Source organism: Macaca fascicularis, chromosome 10 (genome assembly GCF_037993035.2).
Source record: "Macaca fascicularis isolate 582-1 chromosome 10, T2T-MFA8v1.1".
In the NCBI taxonomy this organism is placed as follows: domain Eukaryota; kingdom Metazoa; phylum Chordata; class Mammalia; order Primates; family Cercopithecidae; genus Macaca; species Macaca fascicularis.
Window position 1 is genome coordinate 118,209,456 of NC_088384.1, and position 21,869 is coordinate 118,231,324.

Genomic DNA, 21,869 nt, shown 5'->3' on the forward strand with positions numbered 1-21,869 from the left:
CAGCCTCCCAGACTGCTGGGATTTCAGGCATGAGCCACTGCACCAGGCCACTTATTTCTTTTTTAGTCACTTAATCATTAATAGTGATGTTGATAGAATCTCTTCCCAAAATCATTTGAAGGGAAATTGGGGCGTCTTCACCTTCAGAAGTGGTGACCTGGCTCCCCAGCGCCTGACACCACTCCCTGCTCCCCCTGCCAGGGCCGAGCCATGTGTCCATGCAGCAGACGGCGCCTAACACGCTGCCCACCACCTCCATGAGCATCTCGGGGCCCGGCTACAGCCACGCGGGGCCCGCCTCACAGGGCGTCCCCATGCAGGGGCAAGGCACCATCGGCAACTACGTGTCTCGGACCAACATCAACATGCAGTCCAACCCAGGTACCTCCTCTGCCTCTGCAACCCCGGGGGGCCTGGGCCTGCCTCCAAGACCCTTGACACATGCATGTTGGATATGTGTCCCTGGGGAGCTGCCCTCTTGCTGGGTGCTGCGGGAGAGGGGCCCGTGAATCAGGGCTGGCCGCCGCCTCTGAGAGCTTCCGGAGGGATGGGCACCAGTGAGTGCACAGCCAACCCCTCCTGTCCCCCAGCTTTGCGAAGGGTTGGGGTGTTTCCCATGGAGTCTCAGGGAATGCTTCAGGGAGCGGGGGCCACTGGCCTTGGGTCTGGACAGAGCACTGGGCTCTCAGAGGTGGGGGTAGAGTTGTTCCCCAGGGAGGGAACAGCCTGGCTAGAGGCACCTCAGTGGAGAAAACAAGGGGCCAGAAGCGCTGGGCCAGAGGCCCCAGCCTTTCTGCAGGGCAGCAGGAGCCCGAGAGTGGGGCCATCCGCCATGGTGGCCACGTGTGGTGTTGGGCAGTTGAGAAGCAGCAGGTCCCCATCACGTTCCATGAGCATCGGCCCCGGTCGCGTTTCGTGGGCGTCGGTCCTGGTTGAGTTTCTTGAGTGTTGGAGACACATGGACTTCAGAGGCTTACTGCCAAAAAAGGGTGCCGAGGACCTCCTTAGGATTTTCTCACAATAACTGAGTATTAAGCGTTTGTTTTGGACATACTGACTCAAATAAAATGCACGATTAAAATGGATTTCACCTGTTTGTTTTTACTTTTTTGGTGTGGTTACTAGAAACTTTAAAAAGTGTGGCTCGTGTCATTTCTGTTGGATGGCGCTCCGCTAGGGGCTTCTGAGCAGGGGACGTGTACGACAGGCCAGCGTGAAGGGCCGCGAGGTTGCACAGGTGCTAACGAGGGGACAGTGTGATCCCTGAGGCCAGCTCAAGGGACCAGGGAGAACAGGACTAGGGAGGGGACAGTGTGACCCCTGAGGCCAGCTCAAGGGACCAGGGAGAACAGGACTAGGGAGGGGACAGTGTGACCCCTGAGGCCAGCTCAAGGGACCAGGGAGAACAGGACTAAGGAGGGGACAGTGTGACCCCTGAGGCCAGCTCAAGGGACTGGGGAGAACAGGACTCGAGCCACGGCGCAAGTGGGGTTGTCACGGGAGCTGTGTGTCCGAGGAGAGGTGGAAAGGTGGTGGTTGGCTGTGGAAGCCACTGGATCTTCCTGCCCAGGGGCTCTCCCTGTTTTCTGCACGTCGGCACATTTTCAAATAGTCGGTGTAAGCAGCGGGTCTGAGCATGCAGGGCGTCAGTGCAGGCCTTTCAGGGGAGGGTGGCGTTCTCGTGCGGAGCACAGGAAAATAACGAGGAACCTGCCTGGGCGCAGGAGGTAGTTGGGTGTGGGAGGGAGGGAGGGAGGCTTCCCGGGGTGATGTGGGGCCTCTGTCCTGTCGTGCAGTCTCCATGATGCAGCAGCAGGCGGCCACGTCGCACTACAGCTCGGCTCAGGGCGGCAGCCAGCACTACCAGGGCCAGTCGTCCATCGCCATGATGGGGCAGGGCAGCCAGGGGAGCAGCATGATGGGGCAGCGGCCTATGGCACCCTACCGGCCCTCCCAGCAAGGTAACGCCCGGCCAGGCCAGGTCTCGGGCACGGCTGACCGCCCCGGGTGGTGAAGTGCCAGGCTGTGTGCTTGTCTGTGGGGAGCCTGGGGGAGTGAGGCTTGGGGCCTTGGTGTGGACACTGGGGGTGCGGGCTGGGGTGTGGCCCGCGGAGGGTCTGCTGTCCCCGAGGAGTCAGGGTTGGGGGCAGGGGCGGCAGTTGTCATTAAGAGTGTCACAGGCCGGGCTCATGCCTGTAGTCCCAGCACTTTGAGAGGCCGAGGTGGGCAGATCACCTGAGGCCAGGTGTTCGAGACCAACCTGGCCACATGGTGAAACCTTGTCTCTACTAAAAATACAAAAAACAAGTTGGATACGGTGACAGCGTGGGGTGTTCTCCTGGGGTGGGTGAGGCCGCTTAGCGAGGCCTTGGCTTCCCCAGCGAGCGAGGAGGTCCTCCAAGGGAGGAGGGTGCGGCCCGCACTGGTGCTGAATGTGGTTCCCCTGCAGGCTCTTCCCAGCAGTACCTGGGCCAGGAGGAGTACTATGGCGAGCAGTACAGCCACAGCCAGGGCGCCGCAGAGCCCATGGGCCAGCAGTACTATCCCGACGGTGAGCACTGGCGGCAGCCTGACCCCGCCCAGGACAGCAGAGCAGCTGCCGGGGCGAGGAGGGCAAGGAGGGTGTGGCCACTGCAGTGCGTCCCCAGTCGTTCCAGCTCAGGCTTGGGCTACAGGCAGAGTGGCCAGATGCCCTGCAGGAGCGAGGCAGGGGACGGGGTGAGCTGGACTGGCGGGGTGCCTGGCCTCTGCAGAGAGAAGCTGAGGCACACACCACTGCACTCGCCTCCACGCGGCCTCGCCTCCTCTTCCTGAAAGGATGTGGGAGTTGGAGGCGGAGAGTTGCAGCCCCCAGCCGTAGATAGGTGGAAATGTTCAAGAAGAAGCCTCCCGGCTTCCCAGAGAATGCCCTGAAGGTGACGGCTCCACCTGCAGCACCCCCTCCTGCCCCTTCGCATCTCTGCATTTTACCTTCGTCACCTTTCAGCCTTTCCATAGCCCAGGGCTTGTGGAGGGGATGCTGAAAGTGGCTTGGCTGAGCACAGTGGTTCACACCTGTCATTCTGGCACTTTGGGAGGCTGAGGCAGGAGGATCGCTTCGGCCCAGGAGGCAGAAGCTGCATTGAGCCATGATTGCGCCACTGCACGCCGGCCTTGGTGACAGAGCAAGACCCTGTCTCTAAAGTGAAAATAACAATAAAATAAAGTGGTCTTAAAGGCTGGGTTGATCCCTGGGAGGCATCCAGGCAGGGAGCTGGCCTCAGCCAGCAAGGGGCAGGTGCGCAGGCAGGTGGGCAGGTGGCAGCAGGGCAAGCCACCTTGCAACGAAGGCCTCGGTGAGGGTTGGACACCCCTGTCTGCATCCTCCCAGGAGCTAGCAGCGGGGAGGAGAGGGCGGTCGGGTCACTAGCGTGGCCGTGTGGTGGGCACTGAGAGCGCTGATCCTCTGCATAAATCCCCAGGTAGCTTCACAGTCGCCCTGAGAAGGAGGCATTGATGTCTGCGTTTCAGTGAGGAGGCCGAGGCTCAGGAGGTTGGGGCATGGTCTGGGGGGACACGGGTCCTGCTGGCCCTGGGTACCTCCCTGACCCAACAGCATCTCCCCAGCCTGGGTCTCAGTTGCCTCTTCCGGGACCTGTGCAGTGCGCAGCTTCTGCTGACTGTCGCCGTCTCCGTTTCACACAGGCCACGGCGATTATGCCTACCAGCAGTCATCCTACACGGAGCAGAGCTACGACCGGTCATTCGAGGAGTCCACACAGCACTACTACGAGGGGGGTAAGGAGCACAGCCGCGTGCTGGGCTCGAGCGTAAGCGCCACATGCAGCAGAGTTAAGAGGCTGCACCCTTAGGAGCACGCAGTGCCTGTCTTCAGTGAGTCTCTTAAATCCCAGCACAGTGCATGGGACGGGAGACAGTGTTCTGGGAACTGGAGATTCAGACTGTGTCGGGAGCCCCGCTTGCCTTATGTGTGTGTTCGTGAGACAGGAAAGGATTCAGCTGGCCATGCTGGGGTTGGGGGCACAGACTCTGTTATTGGGTCCGGCCAGGGAGCGTGGGGCCTGCGAGCCACTCTCAGGGCTTCCTCAGCCAGAGGCCAGCAGTGGCTGCGTTGGGTGTGGCCTTGCGTTTCTTCAGACACCTGCAGGCCAGGAAACAACATCTGTGGCTTGGGGCTTGCTGCCCTTCGTGGCAGTCCTGGGCAGTGCTGCGCTGGGGGCCGTGTCTCGGGTGGACTTGCCTCGTTCTGAGGTGTCTGTGCCTCCACCCTGGCTGCCCTGAAACCCCAATAGAACATCCCAGAATGTGGAGTTGGGAAGAGGTACACACAGCCAGTTCCAACCCCATCCCCGGGATCAAGGTGGCCCCCAGAGAAGAGTCGATGATCGCCTGTGGGATTGCACGACCTCGTCTGGGAGGGAAGGTGGGCCTGCAGCGACTGGGGAGAGGTGCCTTGTGTCTGCTGACACTGACCGGCAGGCAGCAGTGGCTGAGGCCTTCCCACTGCAGGGCTGCAATTTAGCAAGAGGTAACAGTGTCAGTGAGGCTTCACCAGGTACACAAAGCAGGCGGGCTCTAAACACTACAGATTTCCTTGTTTGGGTTACTTCTTTTTTTTTTTTTTTTTTTTTTTTTTTTGAGATGGAGTCTCGCTCTGCCGCCCAGGCTGGAGTGCAGTGGCCGGATCTCAGCTCACTGCAAGCTCCGCCTCCCGGGTTCACGCCATTCTCCTGCCTCAGCCTCCCAAGTAGCTGGGACTACAGGCGCCCGCCACCTCGCCCGGCTAGTTTTTTTTTTTGTATTTTTTAGTAGAGACGGGGTTTCACCATGTTAGCCAGGATGGTCTCGATCTCCCGACCTCGTGATCCGCCCGTCTCGGCCTCCCAAAGTGCTGGGATTACAGGCTTGAGCCACCGCGCCCGGCCGTTTGGGTTACTTCTTAAAGATTTAGATGTGTAAAAGTTTTGCTTCTGAGCTTACACGTCTCAGCCTGCTGTGAAGAAATAAAGCACACAAGTGTAGGCACATATAGAAACATCACGGTGTGCGCTACGATTGCCTACATTTAAATGTCAGTTATACCTTCATAAACCTGGGGGAAACAAGAAGTACATGAATACGTAATGAAAGTTTAAAAGAAGAAAGCCTGGATGCAGTGACTCATGCCTGTAATCCCAGCACTTTGGGAGGCCAAGGCAGGTGGATCACTTGAGGCCAGGAATTTGAGACCAGCCTGACCAACATGGCGAAACCCCATCTCTACTAAAAAATACAAATATTAGCTGGCCGTGTGGCGGTGCACGACTGTGGTCCCAGTTACTCAGGTGGAGGTGGGAGAATCGCTTAAACCTGGGAGGCAGAGGTTGCAGTGAGCCGAGATCACGCCACTGCATTCCAGCCTCGCAACAGAATAAGACTCCGTCACTGAAAAAAAAAATTGGCTGGGTGCATTGGCTTACACCTGTAATCCCAGCACTTTGGGAAGCCGAGGTGGGCGGATCACCTGAGGTCAGGAGTTTGAGACCAGCTTGGCCAACACGGTGAAACCCCGTCTCTACTAAAAATACAAAAATTAGTTGGACATGGTAGCATGTGCCTGTAATCCCAGCTGCTCGGGAGGCTGAGGCAGAAGAATCACTTAAACCCAGGAGGTGTAGGTTGCAGTGAGTCGAGATCACGCCACTGCACTCCAGCCTGGGCAACAAGAGTGAAACTCTGTCTCAAAAACAATAAAAATAAAAATAAAGAAATGGCCAGGCATGGTGGCTTATGCCTGTAATCCCAGCCCTTTGGGAGGCCAGTGCAGGAAGATTGCTTGAGCTCAGGAGTTTGAGGCCAGCATGGGCAACATGGCAAAACTCTGTCTCTCCCAAAAAAAAAAAAAAAAAAAAAGCCAGGCGTGGTGGTGGATACCTGTAATCCCAGCTACTCAGGAGGCTGAGGTGGGAGAATCGCTTGAAAGAGGCAGAGGTTGCAGTGAGTTGAGATTGTGCCATAGCACTGCAGCCTAGGTGACTGAGCCAGACCCTGTCTCAAAAAAGAAATGCCAAGAGGCTATCTTCTGGCATATTGGCTGCAGTGGTGCCTCCATAAGCCCTGGGAGCCGGCAGGATCTCTGCCATCATGGGCCTGGCCCTGTCCCTTCCAGCTGGGGCACAGGGTTCAGCCTTGTCCATGGCGAGGCGTCCACATGCATCTGCCCAAGGCTGACATACTTTATCCCAAAAACAAACGCAGGATGTGCTGCTCAGCCTTTTAATGTCTGATGTAGCTTTTTTTTTTTTTTTTTTTTTTTTAAAGAGACAGGGTCTTGCCCTGTCACCTAGGCTGAAGTGCAGTGGCATGATCGTGGCACACTGCAGCCTTGAAATCCCAGGCTCAGGTGATCCTCCTGCTTCAGCCTCTCGAATTGCTGGGAGTACAGGCATGCACCACCAGGCCTGGCTTTTTTTTTTTTTTTTTTTTTTTTGTAGAGATAAGGTCTCGCCATGTTGCCCAGGCTGGTTTTGAACTCCTGGGCTCAAGTGCCATCTCATCCTCCTGCAGTGGGGGGCTCCAGGTGTGCACCATCGTGCCCGGCTGATACGTACTTCTGTAGCTTGTCGTGGGTTACATACTCTTGCCTTCCATCATTGATGAGAAATTTGCTAAAAAGCTTAGTAACCTCTTAAGACCAGTAAGACAGATGGCGTGGTTTCCTCCTTGATTTAGAAGCATTTTATTCCATCTGCTTGTTAATTCGACTCTGACACGAGGAGTACACGTCTGTAGGTGACACTTTACCATACAGCAGGTGGTACTATGAAGTCTTGCAGGGCTGAGAGGCCTGGGGGTGCTTTGCTTTGAAGAAACTGGTGGACATGTCATAGCCACCTTCAAACACAATTGTGGCCCATGGTGCAGTGGAGAGGCTGGGGGGGACGTTAGGAGGAATGGGTCAAAGGCACCATAAAGAATTTTCCAGGCTGGGTACAGTGGCTCCCACCTGTGATCCCAGCATCAGGCTGGGTGTGGTGGCTCCCATGTGTGATCCCAGCATTGTGGGGGCCAGGGCAGAGGATCACGTGAGCCTGAGAAGTTGAGACCAGCCTAGGCAACATAGTAAGACCCACTCTCTACTAAAAATCAAAAACATTAGCCAGGTGTGGTGGCATGTGCCTGTTGTCCCAGCTACTTGGGAGTCTGAGGCAGGAGCATAGCTTGAGCCCGGGAGGTCAAGGCTGCAGTTAACTATGATCACACCACTGCGCTCCAGCCTTGGCAACAGAATAAAAAGAATTTTCCAACTTTGAGTCATCCCACAGCAGGATGAGTGGGACAGGCTGGTGCTGGAATTGTTCCTAGTGATGGCATCAGTTAGGAGCCTGCAGAATCTGATAAAACGAGAGGGTGCTCATGCCCTGGGCACCAGTAATAGGAGGGGACCAGAGTGGGGCCGACCAAACCGGGAGGGGACAGCAGAGGCCACAGGGTCACTCGTGCTGGGCAGGAGCATTGGGATGTGGTGCTCGGTGGGGGAGGAGCCAGGGGAGGGGTGCAAGTGCCACACTTGTATCACAGTGAGGTTTGCAGTGGATCAGACTGGACAGAGCCCAGCCCCTCGCGACCTGGCATCTGGGCGTCATTGCCGCTAGGAGAGACCGCCCATGAGCTGCAAAAGCCAGGTATGGAGCTGGGTGTGTGGGATGTGCCTCTGTGAAAATGCAGGCAAGATGGGACAGTACCTTTGCACACACGCACACTCACACCATCAGCCAATGGGCAAACACCAACACAACCAACAGAAATGCTTATGGGTAGGAGATGGGGTTCGGGCTCAGGCAGTCCAGAGCAGGGGTGGAAGCGGCCACCTTCCCAGAACCTCTTGAAGGTGTAGGTCTGTCTCTGTTTACCTTTGAATCATGTAGATGTATTGGCAGCTTCAGAAGTTAAATTAAACATCAGTGGGGCTGGGCACAGTGGCTCAGGCCTATCATCTCAGTGCTTTGGGTGGCTGAGGTGGGTGGATCACTTGAGGTCAGGAGTTCAAGACCAGCCTGGCCAACATTGTAAAACCCCGTCTCTACCAAAAATACAAAAATTAGCGGGGCATGGTGGCACATGTCTGTAATTCCAGCTACTTGCGAGGCTGAGGCATGAGAATCACTTGAACCCAGGAGGCAGAGGTTGCAGTGAGCCAAGATGACGCAACTGCACTCTAGCCTGGGGCAGCAGAGCAAGACTCCATCTCAAAAAAGGAACCTCATTGGCTGTCACAGAAACTGAAAGGACCTCACTTTAGGGCTGTCCACACCATCCACGCCTCCTGGAGTCGCAAGCATGGCTGGCGTGTCATGTGCATTTCTCAGCTCTTGCCAGGTGGTGACCAGCGTGTCCCAGGAGTGGACAACAGGGTGGTGTGGCCGGGGTCTGCAGGACACATCTTCCCCAGGCAGCGCTCGGGCCTCCTCGGCTGCATCCTCGTGTGGATCACTGTGTTTTTATATGACACGGCTTTGAGTGTCGTTCACTTGTTCCTCGTGGCTGATTGCTCCTTCTGAGCAAGCAGAGGGTGTGCTCTGGCCTCTTGTTTCACAGATGCGCCACGCTGCCCAGCACCTTCTCACAGGCACCCTGCAGAATGCCAAAGGGTTCTTAGAATAGAGAAAGAAAAGAGCCAGGCGCGGTGGCTCACGCCTGTAATCCCAGCACTTTGGGAGGCCGAGGTGGGCAGATGACAAGGTCAGGAGATCAAGACCATCCTGGCTAACATGGTGAAACCCTGTCTCTACTAAAAATACAAAAAAATTAGCCGGGCGTGGTAGTGGGTGCCTGCAGTCCCAGCTACTCGGAGACTGAGGCAGAAGAATGGCGTGAACACCGGAGGCGGAGCTTGCATTGAGCCGAGATTGTTCCACTGCACTCCAGCCTGGGTGACAGAGTGAGACTCTGTCTCGAAAAGAAAAAGAACCCTGGAGTACTTGCTGGTTGTGGAGGAAGGCCCCACATCTGCTCGCCCCGTTGCCTGGGCTCCCCACCGGCCCTGCAGATTTCATGAAACACGTCTGAAAACAGCGAAGGCCTTTTCTACAGAAGTTGTGCCCCCTTTCCCTGTAGAGTTATCTCAGCAGCCCCCTTTCTTTGGGGATAGGGCGGCTGCTGCCAGTTCACACTAGATCACTTGAGCACCCTCTGGGGTGTGAGAGCCAGGCCTGGTCCCTGTGTGCTGGGGCTGGGTGTTCTGAGCTGGCACTCATACTGCTGCTGCATACCTGCTGTGTGCCAGGGCAAAGCTGGCCCGTGTCCTACAAACTGACTCCTTTATTTATTTATTTATTTATTTATTTATGAGACGGAGTCTCTATCGCCCAGGAGTGCAGTGGCGCGATCTCCGCTCACTGCAACGTCCTCTTCCTGGGTTCACACCATTCTCCTGCCTCAGCCTCCGGAGTAGCTGGGACTACAGGCGCCCACCACCACGCCTGGCTAATTTTTGTGTTTTTAGTAGAAACGGGGTTTCACCGTGTTAGCCAGGATGGTCTCGATCTCCTGACCTTGTGAACCGCCCACCTCGGCCTCCCAAAGTGCTGGGATTACAGGCGTGAGCCGCCACGCCCGGCCGAAAACTGGCTCCTTTATTATGTAAAGAATAAAGTGGGCTATCAAACATGAGAATATGCAGGCTGACCCTGACACCCTTGAAAGCCCACCCACCATGTCTCAGATGGCTTTCATGGGGGCAGGATAAAGGACAGTGGCCTTAAGCCTTCTCCCGTGATGGTGACAGCTCATTTGCCAGCTGTTGCTGGAACTGCCCCTGGATTTTGAGGAAGGCGTGGAAGTTCAGGACTCAAGATATTTCCTGGATAGAGAATAACTGGAGCCGGGCGCGGTGGCTCAAGCCTGTAATCCCAGCACTTTGGGAGGCCGAGACGGGTGGATCACGAGGTCAGGAGATCGAGACCATCCTGGCTAACACGGTGAAACCCCGTCTCTACTAAAAAATACAAAAAACTAGCCGGGCGAGGTGGTGGGCGCCTGTAGTCCCAGCTACTTGGGAGGCTGAGGCAGGAGAATGGTGTGAACCTGGGAGGCGGAGCTTGCAGTGAGCTGAGATCCGGCCACTGCACTCCAGCCTGGGCGACAGAGCGAGACTCCGTCTCAAAAAAAAAAAAAAAAAGAATAACTGGAAAGGCTCAAGTAAGTTTTTCCAAAGCTCTCGCATTAGGAGGAGTTCAGCCTGGAATAAGAGCATGTGTGTGTTTTGTCATCCCATCTAACTACAGATTGAATTACCCTGATAGGTTTTTAAGCCATTCCAATGTGCATTATCTCAATAAAGCTGTTATTTAAAAAAATACTAGATTGCAGTTTTAAAATACTTACATTTTACAGCTTCTAAAAAAGGAAAGTTATTTCCAACCAGAAAAGTGAAGTAGAAAAATGAATTCTTTGCATGGAGCATGGTGATTTATGCCTGTAATCCCAGCACTTTGGGAGGCCGAGGCAAGCAGATCACAAGGTCAGGAGATCGAGACCATCCTGGCTAACACGGTGAAACCCTATCTCTACTAAAAATACAAAAAATTAGCCTGGCGTTGTGGCGAGGCATTGTGGGTGGTGGTGGGGGCCTGTAGTCTCAGCTACTTGGGAGCCTGAGGCAGGAGAATGGCGCGAACCTGGGAGGCGGAGCTTGCACTGAGCCGAGATCGCGCCACTGCACTCCAGCCTGGGCGACCGAGCGAGACTCCGTCTCAAGAAAAGAAAGGTTATCTGGGCGCACTGGCACACACTGTAGTTCTAGCTATTTGGGAGACTGAAGTGAGGGGAGCACTTGAGCCAGGGAGATGGAGGCTGCAGTGAGCTCTGATTACACCACTGCACTCCAGCCTGGGTGCCAGAGGGAGGCCCTGTCTCTGAAAAAAAAAAAGAAAAAAAAAATTGTATGTGCAGAGACCCTAGGTCCAAATAAGGTCCCGTTCACAGGTGCTTGAGTTAGGACTTAAGCATCTCTCTGGGGAGCAGTTTGACCTGCGGCACTGGCGTTCATCTCTGTCTTAGTCGTCGTATTAGCCGTTTTGTTTCTTAGCTTTCCATTTGTATTTCTATAAGACAAGAAAAATGGGCCGGGCGCGGTGGCTCACGCCTGTAATCCCAGCACTTTGGGAGGCCGAGGCGAGCAGATCATGAGGTCAGGAGATCGAGACCATCCTGGCTAACACGGTGAAACCCTGTCTCTACTAAAAATACAAAAAAATTAGCCGGGCGTGGCAGCGGGCGCCTGTAGTCCCAGCGACTCGGGAGTCTGAGGCAGGAGAATGGCGTGAACCCGGGAGGCGGAGCTTGCAGTGAGCCGGGATCGCGCCACTGCACTCCAGCCTGGGCGACAGAACAAGACTCCATCTCAAAAAAAAAAAAAAAAAACCAGAAAAGGTGTAATATAGTATTTGAAACGTTGTGAAAAAATAAACATGCCGAAGCAATGGATTTGGTTTTGGGATTCCAAAGTTACCGTGTCGTGAGTGGGCCTCAGAATGAGCCCCCTTAGCCCAGGTGGAAAGTCATTTCCGTGTCTCCTCCTCCCTCCAGGAAACTCCCAGTACAGCCAGCAGCAGGCTGGGTACCAGCAGGGCGCCGCGCAGCAGCAGACCTACTCCCAGCAGCAGTACCCCAGCCAGCAGAGCTACCCCGGGCAGCAGCAGGGCTACGGTAAGAGGGGAGCACGTTCCTCGGGGCCCCCCAGCGCCCACCCCTGCTGCACATGGGTACGTGCACAGTGACCCTGGTGTGCAGGCAGAAGTGTGATAAACTTATTTTGGATACTTCTAGGTTTCCAGAAAAGTTGGAAACATACATGCATGTAGACCTGAAACATCTTATTTTAACTTGAACATAAATTCATTGCCCACGTGGCCTGTGACGGTTGCCAGTGTCCCGTCTGTCTGCCACCTGCACGCCTCATGCCCAGCTTCGACCTCTTTGACAGAGCAGGTCAAAGCCTGTGGGTCTCAGCCTTCACTGCAGCTTAGAATCACCCAGGAAACTTCTGACAAATAAGTTCTGGGCTGCCCCAGGTCTTTTGTTGGAGCAAAATCTCAGTTCTCAGGATGAGCTACACACACATGGTTTCTTATGAGGCTCGTGCCTGATTCTGCTGTGCTTGTTCAGCCCTTTACAGCCATTACAATAAATAGTATAAAAATCACTTGAGGAGGCTGGGCACGGTGGCTCACGCCTGTAATCCCAGCGCTTTGGGAGGCCGAGGTGATTGGATGACCTGAGGTCAGGAGTTCAAGACCAGCCTGACCAATATGGTGAAACCTCGTCTGTACTAAAAATACAAAAATTAGCTGGGTGTGGTGGTGGGGGCCTGTAGTCCCAGCTACTCAGGAGATGAGACAGGAGAATTGCTTGAACCAGGAGGTAGAGGTCACAGTGAGCCGAGATCACACCACTGCACTTCGGCCTAGGTGACAGAGCGAGACGACTCCTCAAAAAATAAAAATAAAATATTACTTGAGGCTCAGTGTGGTGGGTCATGTCTGTAATCCCAGCACTTTGGGAGGCTGAGGCAGGAGGATTGCTTGAGCCCAGGAGTTCGAGACCAGCTTGGGTGACATAGTGAGATCATCTCTACAAAAAATACAAAAATTAGCAGGGCATGGTGGCACACTCCTGTGGTCTCAGCTACTTGGGAGGCTGAGGCAGGAGAATCGCTTGAGCCTGGGAGGTGGAGGTTGTGGTGAGTCAAGATCACACCACTGCACTCCAGCCTGGGCTGGGTGACAGAGTGTGACCCTGTCGTTTAAAAAAAAAAAAAAGGCTGGGCGCGGTGGCTCAAGCCTGTAATCCCACACTTTGGGAGGCTGAGGTGGGCGGATCACGAGGTCAGGAGATCGAGACCATCCTGGCTAACACGGTGAAACCCCGTCTCTACTAAAAAATACAAAAAACTAGCCGGGCGTGGTGGCGGGCGCCTGTAGTCCCAACTACTCGGGAGGCTGAGGCAGGAGAATGGTGTAAACCCGGGAGGCGGAGCTTGCAGTCAGCTGAGATCCGGCCATTGCACTCCAGCCTGGGCGGCAGAGCGAGACTCCGTCTCAAAAAAAAAAAAAAGGCCTCTATCGTATCAGTTCTTTCCGGAGCCTTTGACTTAGGCTTCCTAGAGACGGTGCCTCTGTCTCACCTGCCTGCAGGTTTCCAGCAGCTCCTGTGATCGTTAAGTTACAAGTTGCAGCAGCCAGTGTGACTGGTGCCAGTGGGTTCTGGAGGGCTCTCCTGCCCTCAGGTAGCAGCAGCTCGGGGGAGATGGAGAGAGCCCATCAGCCCTCCCCATGCTGGTGGGGGCCTGGGGCACCGTCCTGGGACCTCACAGGACTGGAGGGGCTGGGGAGTCGGTTGTGTGGTGCTCTCGCTGTTCAGAGTTAACGAGGAGCACGTGCAGGTGCCAGGCGTTCTGGAGATTGACAAAAGGCTGATGCATTGAGACAGGAATTTTTTAAGGAAAAGAGGAAGAAGCTTTTAGAAAATTTTTAAGTTAAGAAAAAAAATAAAGATGCGCCCGTTTTGGCCTCACAGTTCCTGGTGTTTTCTCAGGGCCTGCCCAGGGAGCCCCGTCACAGTACCCCAGCTACCAGCAAGGCCAAGGCCAGCAGTACGGAAGCTACCGAGCACCGCAGACAGCGCCGTCTGCCCAGCAGCAGCGGCCCTACGGCTATGAACAGGCAAGCTTTCTGGATGTTTCCAGATGTGCCCATCCACCGCGCCTGTCGAGACATAATGAAGATTTCTCTTATGGCCGTGAGGAATAATGAGCTGGAACTAACTGGCTTCCAGGGTTCCTTCCAGAATGTTAAGTCTCTGAGCCTGTAAGGTTTTTCAGAATTACCTCTGTGTATATGCTCACCTCAGTCATCCAGCTGGCTTTTCATAACCTGAGCTCACCGTTAGATCTGCATGCCTGGTTCTCACATTCGTTCACTCTGCCAGTGTTTGTCGCGTACTGGGCACGTGTCCGGTCTCTGCTGGGTGCTTGGTGTGTGGCCGTGCCACGAACCCTGCGCTTTCAGAGCTTATTATCTCGCTACGGAGACATAAGGTTGTCCCATAGGCCAGACCGTGCTGAGATCAGAGTGGCGGGCCCCGAGTGGAGCCCGCCTTCCAGGTGGGGGCACAGGCGGCTGCATTTGGCCCCTGTGGACAATTCCAGGACGAAGACACAGCGGGGAGTGGCAGCCCCAGGCTCAGCCCAGGGAGGGGGAGCCCTTTCTGCCCAGGAACAGTGAGCAGGGCTTTGAAGGAGCTGAGGAAAGAGCAGCTTGGAAGATGGAAGAGCGGGAGCTCTTGGGACAGTGAGGAGGCCGGCTTGGCGGGAGGTGACAGGGACAGGTGGGCGTGGGGGCCTCCATAAAGCAGGCATCGCCTTCCCTCTGGAGGAGGACAGGGTCTGTGTGGCGGGAGCACTGCAGGAGCGAGGGCCTCCTAGAGGAGAATGAGCCAGGCACAGGAAGAGGGCGTGCCAAGGTCCTGAGGCACCGGGAGGTTTGTCCCAGTGAAGGCAGCCCGAAGGAGGCTCGGTGGCTGGAGCATGGGGCATACGAAGGAGAATGGTCTTGGACATTTTTTGGAGCCTCCTTTGAGAGAGTCCTTAGCAGGAAGTGGCTCTGTGTTGGTGACTCTGAGCTGGCCAGAGGTGTTAGGGACACTTTACACCGCCAGTGAAATTTCAAAGCACTACGTCGATCAAGGTTGTTTTTCTCAGGGAACTGGGTAGGTAAGAGGCCGAATACTATTTTTTAAATGCTTCTCATCCTCCTCCCTCAAGAGGGCAAAGGGTCACCAGGTAGATGTAGAGAAGCCTAAAGATCATGTAACACAGGCCCCCTGCCAGGGCACAGTACTCAGAAGGTCATGCCTGGGAAGGGCACGCCGATGAGGCATTTACACAGACGTTAGGAGTGCTCCTGGTGTGCTCTCAGGACACCGTGAGGCCACTGCAGCCGACGCCAGGGGCCGCCTCTCCCCAGTGTGTGCTGGGCGCCGGTCAGCGGGGAGCAGGCCCCAGCTTGGCCCTCTAGGCTTGCACAGGAGCGTCATGCTGGGGTCTGGAAGGACAGCAGTCTGCATCCAAATTAGAATTAATGATTCTGACGAGACACTATACCTCCTTCATACAGTCCTGAAAACAACTTACTTGGATTTTGTGAAATAAGTGAATGTCCTAACTTAATTATAAGACTGAACCAAAGGACATATAACTTTATGCCTACCTATGAAAGGACCGTGACTGGTTGTGGTGGCCCATACCTGTAATTCCAGCACTTTGGGAGGCCAAGGCAGGAGGATTGCTAGAGCCCAGGAGTTTGAGACCAACCTGGGCAACATAGCGAGACCTGTCTCTACAAAAAATAAAAAAAGTAGTCGGGCATGGTGGTGCATACCTGTAATCCCAGCTACTTGGAAAGCTGAGGCAGGAGGATCCCTTGAGCCCAGGAGGTCGAGGCTGTAGTGAGCCGTGACTGCACCATTACACTCCAGCCTGGACTATAGAGAGCAAGACTTTGTCTTAAAAAAACGAAAAAGAAAGGCCAGGTATGGTGGCTTACACCTGTAATCCCAGCACTTTGAGAAGCTGAGGCTGGTAGATCACCTGCAGTCAGGAGTTCGAGACCAGCCTGGCCAGCATGGTAAAACCCCATCTCTGCTAAAAATACAAAAATTAGCAGGGTGCCTGTAAGCCCAGCTACTCGGGAAGCTGAGGTGGGAGAATCGCTTGAACTGGGAAGGCAGAGGTGAGCTGAGATCGCGCCACTGCACTCCCGCCTGAGTGACAGAGCGAGACTCCATCTCAAAACAAAGAAAAGAAAAGACACAAAGCAATGGAGAAGACAGAGAATTCCACATTTAGGGGGAAATGTGTCCATCTAACTGCAGAATATTAACATAACATAGTCTTTAGTCAGAATCAAGTGTAACTGGCCATGGCGTTTTGGCACAGCACTGCCGGCGTTGGGCGTCTCCTAGGGGCCGTCGTGCACACGGTGTTATGTTTGCAGCATCCCTGGCCTCCACCCACGATGCCAGTAGCACCCCCGTTGCCCAGTCTGACAATTTAAAATGGCTCCAGACATTGCCAGATGCCCCCCAGGGCAAAATTGTCTCCATATGAGAATTACTGGGCTACACTTAAAAATGTGCTGAGGTGGCCAGGCACAGTGGCTCACGCCTATAATCCCAGCATTTTGGGAAGCCGAGGTGGGCGGGAGCGGACGGAGACAGACGAAATCGCGCCATTGCACTCCAGCCTGGGCAACAAGAGCGAAACTCCCGTCCCAAAAAAAAAAAAAACTGAAGTGCTGAGACGTTGGGGCTGCCCGTGGTTTTACAGGGCTCAAGGGCTGCCATGCCTTCAGCTGAGCAGCTCTGGCTTTGAGGCTTTCCATCTTACCCAATGGTGCAGGGGCAGAAAGACATCAGAACGGACTCCTGCTAACTAGGACCATCACAGGCGGCTCTGGGAATGAAAATGTGACAGGCTGTGTTCACCAGGAACGTTATGTGGACTGTGTTCACCAGGAACGTTATGTGGACTGGATTCTTGGTCAGGCGGGAACAGCTTTCCTCCCTCCCCGACTTCCTTGCTGCAGGCACTCAGGAAATCTGATCATTAACTAGCTGGGGGCACAGGGAGACTCAGGCATGCAATGATCGTTGTCTTCCTCTGTGGCAGTCACCCGAGCGGCTTTTACCACAGATCCGATGCTCCGTTTCGCTGCTCAAGGAATTCTCTGTCTTGTGGCCTTGTGGGGCATGGGCTCTCTAGTTCTCTCTTCATGCTGTTGTTTTCGTCTGTTGTTGTTGTTGTTCTTTGAGACGGAGTCTCGCTCTGTTGTCCGGGCTAGAGTGCAGTGGTGCGATCTCGCTCACTGCAGCTTCCGCCTCCCGGGTTCTAGCGATTCTCCTGCCTCAGCGTCCTGAGTAGCTGGGATTACAAGCACGTGCCACCACACCCAGCTAATTTTTGTATTTTTAGTAGAGACGGGGTTTTGCCATGTTGGCCAGGCTGGTCTCGAGTTCCTGACCTCAGGTGATCCTCCCACCTCAGCCTCCCAAAGTGCTGGGATTACAGGTATGAGCCACCATGCCTGGCCTCTTTTTTTTTTTTTTAAGACAGGGTCTCACTCTGTCGCCAGGCTGGAACACAGTGGCATGATCTCAGTTCACTGCATCCTCCACCTGTCAGGCTCGAGTGATTCTCCTGCCTCAGCCTCCCAAGTAGCTGGGATTACAGGCACGTGCCACTACCACCTGGCTAATTTTTTTTTTTATTTTTAGTAGAGACGGGGTTTCACTGTGTTGGCCAGGCTTGTCTTGAACTCCTGACCTCAAGTAATCCGCCCACCTTGGCCTCCCAAAGTGCAGGGATTGCAGGCATGAGCCACTGCGCCTGGCTGAAGCTACTTTTTTCCATTTTTTGGTACAGATGGTGTCTTGCTGTGCTGCCCAGGCTGGTCTCAAACTCCTGGGCTCAAGCAGTCCTCCTACCTCAGCCTCCAAATTCAGATTTTTTTTTTTTTTGGAAATAGTGTCTCACCCAGACTAGAGTGCGGTGGCATAATCATGGCTCACTGCAGCCTTGACCTCCTGGGCTCAAGCCATCCTCCCACCTCACCTTTCAAGTAGCTGGGACTATTGGCACACGCCACCACGCCCGGCTAAGTTTTGGATTTTTGTAGAGATGGATTCTGGCCATGTTGCCCAGGCTGGGTCTTCAGATTTTTTTATAGATTGAAACGCATTACCCTGGTCGTCCCCGCTCCCGTTTTCTTACTTTAGCGGGCTGGGGGACAGATGGTGTTTGCATCAGCTCCCAGGGGGCCAACTTGGAGGAGAGCCTTCCTGCATAGCAGGCCCAGGGTAAGGCTCTGATGCCAGGCCTGGCACAGGCCCAGCCGCAGCGATGCCAGCGTGTGACTGAACGAATGAACCTTTGGCCCTCTCTACGTTGTTAGCCCCAGGCTTGGCCGGTGGCTTCTGGAAAGCCGTTCGCTGCCCGCCTGAGATGTGGGCAGAGGTGGTTTGCTTGCCATTGTCCCTCCTACCCCCTGTCCTGGCTGGGGTGGACGTCTGTCTTCCTTTTACTCGTGACTATAGGGGTGTAATCTGTGTCTTGATCTCTTTTAGGGCCAGTATGGAAATTACCAGCAGTGAGGGACACACGTTCTGGCTGGAGCCCTTGTGGTAGCGTGTTCATCCAGGGGCCGGATGGGCTGGCGGCAGCTCTGGTGAACTGTGACATGTTGGTTACCCTTTCGCCCAGTGCCACGTCTGCATGTGAAGCGTGCTCATTTCATGCTGGGTATGACGCCGAGCGCGCACCCCTGGCGCAAGACAGCGCTTGGTGGTGTGATACTTTTGGTGCTGTGTATAGTATTGTATGTCGGTACATGGAGAGGTATCCTTTTTTTGTCCCCCTGCCCCCTTCTCAATGTTTCTAGCTAGCTTTGGGGGTCATTTTGTCATCAGAGCATTCTGTACCCAGGGCCGGGACAGATCTTGAGGACACCACAGTCCACCTGTTCCCGTCAGCAGACCTTAGGTCTCATTTCCCTCCCCGTGCAGTGTTGTCGTGTGGGTTGTCAACTTCTCTTTAACTGGCTACACCACAGCTGGACACACACACAGCCCCTGGAGGGCAGCCTCTTCCTGTGCCTCGATGGGGTGGGTGGGAGGGCATCTTCTGTGTGTTGGGCCAGTTTCTGTTACATAACGAAAAGGATAAGCACCTCCCACAGGAGAGGCCACAGATGGCCACTTCCAGAGCTTGCTCATTGCCTGTCTCTCGCCAGCTCCGTTTATCCAAAAAGGTACATAGTTTTGAATTAAAAAGTAAACAGGGATCAGTGACTGTATTCCAGATAAATATGAAACATAGTTTTGAATTAAAAAGTAAACAGGGATCAGTGACTGTATTCCAGATAAATATGAATCCCTAGGGCCGCGGGCGAGTCGCCTAACCCAGGGCCGGCGGCATTGCTGAGGGAAAGAGGCAGCTCTCTGGGTTACTCTGGCTCTGACCCTTGTTGAGCTGATGGTCATTTCTGGGATTGGAATAGTTAATACGCCCGATTCTAAGTTGATAGGTAATTTAAAATATTCAAATCAAATCTTCCAAACAGTTGGCAAGTTGTTTATTTTATATTATTTCTTCCAGGACCTACTTGCTCAGATCTCCAAGCAAGCATTTCTTTTCTTTTAGGGATGTCTGAAAGTCACATCCACTAACATTACTGTGTTCTTTCTAATGAAAAGTAAAGGTTTTTTATAGAGAAACTTGAGTAATTTTTACATTTCTAGGACATTAAATCCCATTTAAATTCTGTGTGAACATTAAAGACAGCACACTTGCAAAAGTATGGTCAAAGGAAAAAAAAATCCCACATTTCCATTAATAAGTAGCATGGACTTTTGATCAATCTTTACGTGGAATAATAATATTCATATTTGCCATTAATCCTTTTAAAAAAATCTTTGGATAAATGCTGATGAATTTCCAAGAACTACCAAGAAAATACAAAAGATATCCAATGCTTGATATATGAGGCCTACTAATAATGATATTTCTCTTCAATTGATGTTTTGTTTTAAAAGTTAAAATTCTTAGCCGGGCACAGTGGCTCACACCTGTAATCCCAGCACTTGAGAGGCTGAAGCAGGCAGATCACCTGAGGTTGGGAGTTCAAGACCAGCCTGACCAACATGGAGAAACCCCGTCCCTACTAAAAATACAAAATTAGCCAGGCGTGGTGGCGCATGCCTGTAATCCCAGTTACTCGGGAACCTGAGGCAGCAGAAATGGCTTGAACCTGGGAGGCGGAGGTTGCAGTGAGCCAAGATTGCGCCATGGCACTCCAGCCTGGGCGACAAGAGTGAAACTCTGTCTCAAAACATACACACACACACACACACACACAAACACACACACACACACAGTTAAAAGTAATTATCCAGAGTTGCTTTAGAATTTACAAGTCACTTATGTGTTTTGCCTGAATTAATCCTGACAGCCCCTATGAGGAAATCTGGAGTAACAGTTCCCATGTTAGAGATGAAGAACTGAGGCACAGATTAACGGACTTGCCTGTGCCGAATACCAGTCCTGTTCCAGGACATTCTCCCCTCCTCTACGGGACAGATGTCACACACAAATGGGGACAGAAGTGTTTATTTTGTAGGCGTAAGGGTTTTTAAAACCCTTAACACTGGTGAGGGCTTAAAAATAAATGTATATGTTCATATTAAATTACTGAAATGAGAGTTAATTGCTAATTGACAAACGTATTAGCAATTTCAGTTAGGGAGTCATCTCCCTTGATTTTGTTCTTTTCCTGTCGATTTTCATAGAACTAATTTGCAAACTCAATCGGGGACTAAAATTTCCCACTGAAAATGTTAAACATTTTAGATAACTGTGAAAATAGTTTATTTTTATTCCTTGCCAATCTGGGAATATGCCTTTTATGTGTGTTTGTGTGTTTTTTTAAGTGCTGTATTAATAATACTTTCTGAAAGAAAAGGACACTTATCCCAAAACTTCAATCTGAAATGTCTTACATTAAGAATATCTTGAATGTTGTGTATATATTTTAAAAAGCACTTTGCAAAATAGTTTGTACATTTATTTCCTAATTTATACATGATTTTTGGTGTTAATATATTTAATGATTAATAACAGAATGTTTATTTAATGTGTTGTCCATTTTTATGTAATATTGTGATGGAAAGTGATGCCAGCAATTCCTTCTCATTAACTTACTCTATCTTCTGTCCTATGAATGTTGAGAAAAGCTTAGGCTAACATGAATTGTTTGTGAAGTGTGGTTGATGGTGCTTTGTTTTTTTCTGACTACTTCTATGGAAGGCCAGTGGAGAAGCAAAGGAAGATGTGAAAATTGACGCTCATTCTTCTTCTTGTTCCCTGACATCCAGCAAATTGTGAATTTGAAAAATGATGACCACAATTTTCAGAAGGGCTGACAAATTCATATTGGTATGCAAAAGCTCATCACCCATTAGGGTTTGTTGTTGAATCGACAGTACTTAGCATATTAAAACAGTACATCAGAACTCATGCCAAGAGTCTTTATGAATGGGATTAAGGTGGACAAGATCTCCTAAGATCTGAAAAGAAACCTTAATACACTCATATGGTTGGAGTCTTAAGTAAACCTCTGATTTTGTCAGAGTTTTTCTACGTATAGGCTTGAATAGGGGGCATCCCTTCAAAACTGTACAAAGACGACTTTTCCATTTAAAAATTTTTAGCCACTTCATTTCTATTTATTGCACAGGTCAAATTTGTCTTGTTATTTGTGAGTACAGTACATTTAAAAAACATCCTTATCGGTTAATTTTTTTTTTTCAGCCGGAGATTGACGTATAAATTGTTCATGCTTTTGGTGTAATCTCTTAATAAACTGGTTCTTCAAAAATCATCCTATAAAGTGGGTTTTCATGAAGTTAATGGGATTTTGGTGTGATTTGTTTTGCAAATACTTACTACCAAGACCCGGTAGATTGTCACCTCGGCTCCTGGGCAGTCCCCGTGCGTCCGCGCCGCATTCCCCGCGGCGGGAAGGCGGAGCCAGGGACAGGGCGGTGGGGACGGCGTCCCGGGGCTGCCCTGCGGTCCCCACTGCCTGCTCTGCGTTGCCCAGTAGCCTCCTCGGGCAAGGGCGGTGTCCTTATCAGACCTGGGAGGCTCCGCAAACGCCGGAGGGGTCGGAGGAGCTGGGGGTCCCTGGACACCGGGTGGAACGGGCGGGGCGGCTGTCCTTGTGTTCGGGCAGCGAGGGCGCCGGCGAAAAGCGTGGGTGCAGCTGAGCGCTCCG

At 52.7% G+C, this 21,869-nt stretch overlaps 1 protein-coding gene across 6 annotated transcripts in view; it reads left to right on the forward strand.

Moving 5' to 3' along the window:
- SS18L1 (SS18L1 subunit of BAF chromatin remodeling complex) overlaps positions 1 to 21,473 on the forward strand; it is a 40,473-nt gene extending 19,000 nt beyond the window's left edge. For 3 of the 6 annotated variants that reach the window (XM_045363252.3, XM_065523363.1, XM_065523365.2), the window contains 7 exons: positions 202 to 381; positions 1,797 to 1,961; positions 2,450 to 2,551; positions 3,685 to 3,777; positions 11,569 to 11,688; positions 13,576 to 13,703; positions 18,163 to 21,473. In XM_045363252.3, coding sequence (XP_045219187.1) covers positions 202 to 381; positions 1,797 to 1,961; positions 2,450 to 2,551; positions 3,685 to 3,777; positions 11,569 to 11,688; positions 13,576 to 13,703; positions 18,163 to 18,189 — 815 coding nt within the window. In that variant the 3' untranslated portion in view covers positions 18,190 to 21,473. Of the gene's footprint in view, positions 1 to 201; positions 382 to 1,796; positions 1,962 to 2,449; positions 2,552 to 3,684; positions 3,778 to 11,568; positions 11,689 to 13,575; positions 15,396 to 18,162 lie in introns of those variants that run through there. The other 3 variants (XR_012419593.1, XR_012419595.1, XM_074005629.1) reach the window with 2 other exon arrangements.
- Positions 21,474 to 21,869: the final 396 nt, after the last annotated feature.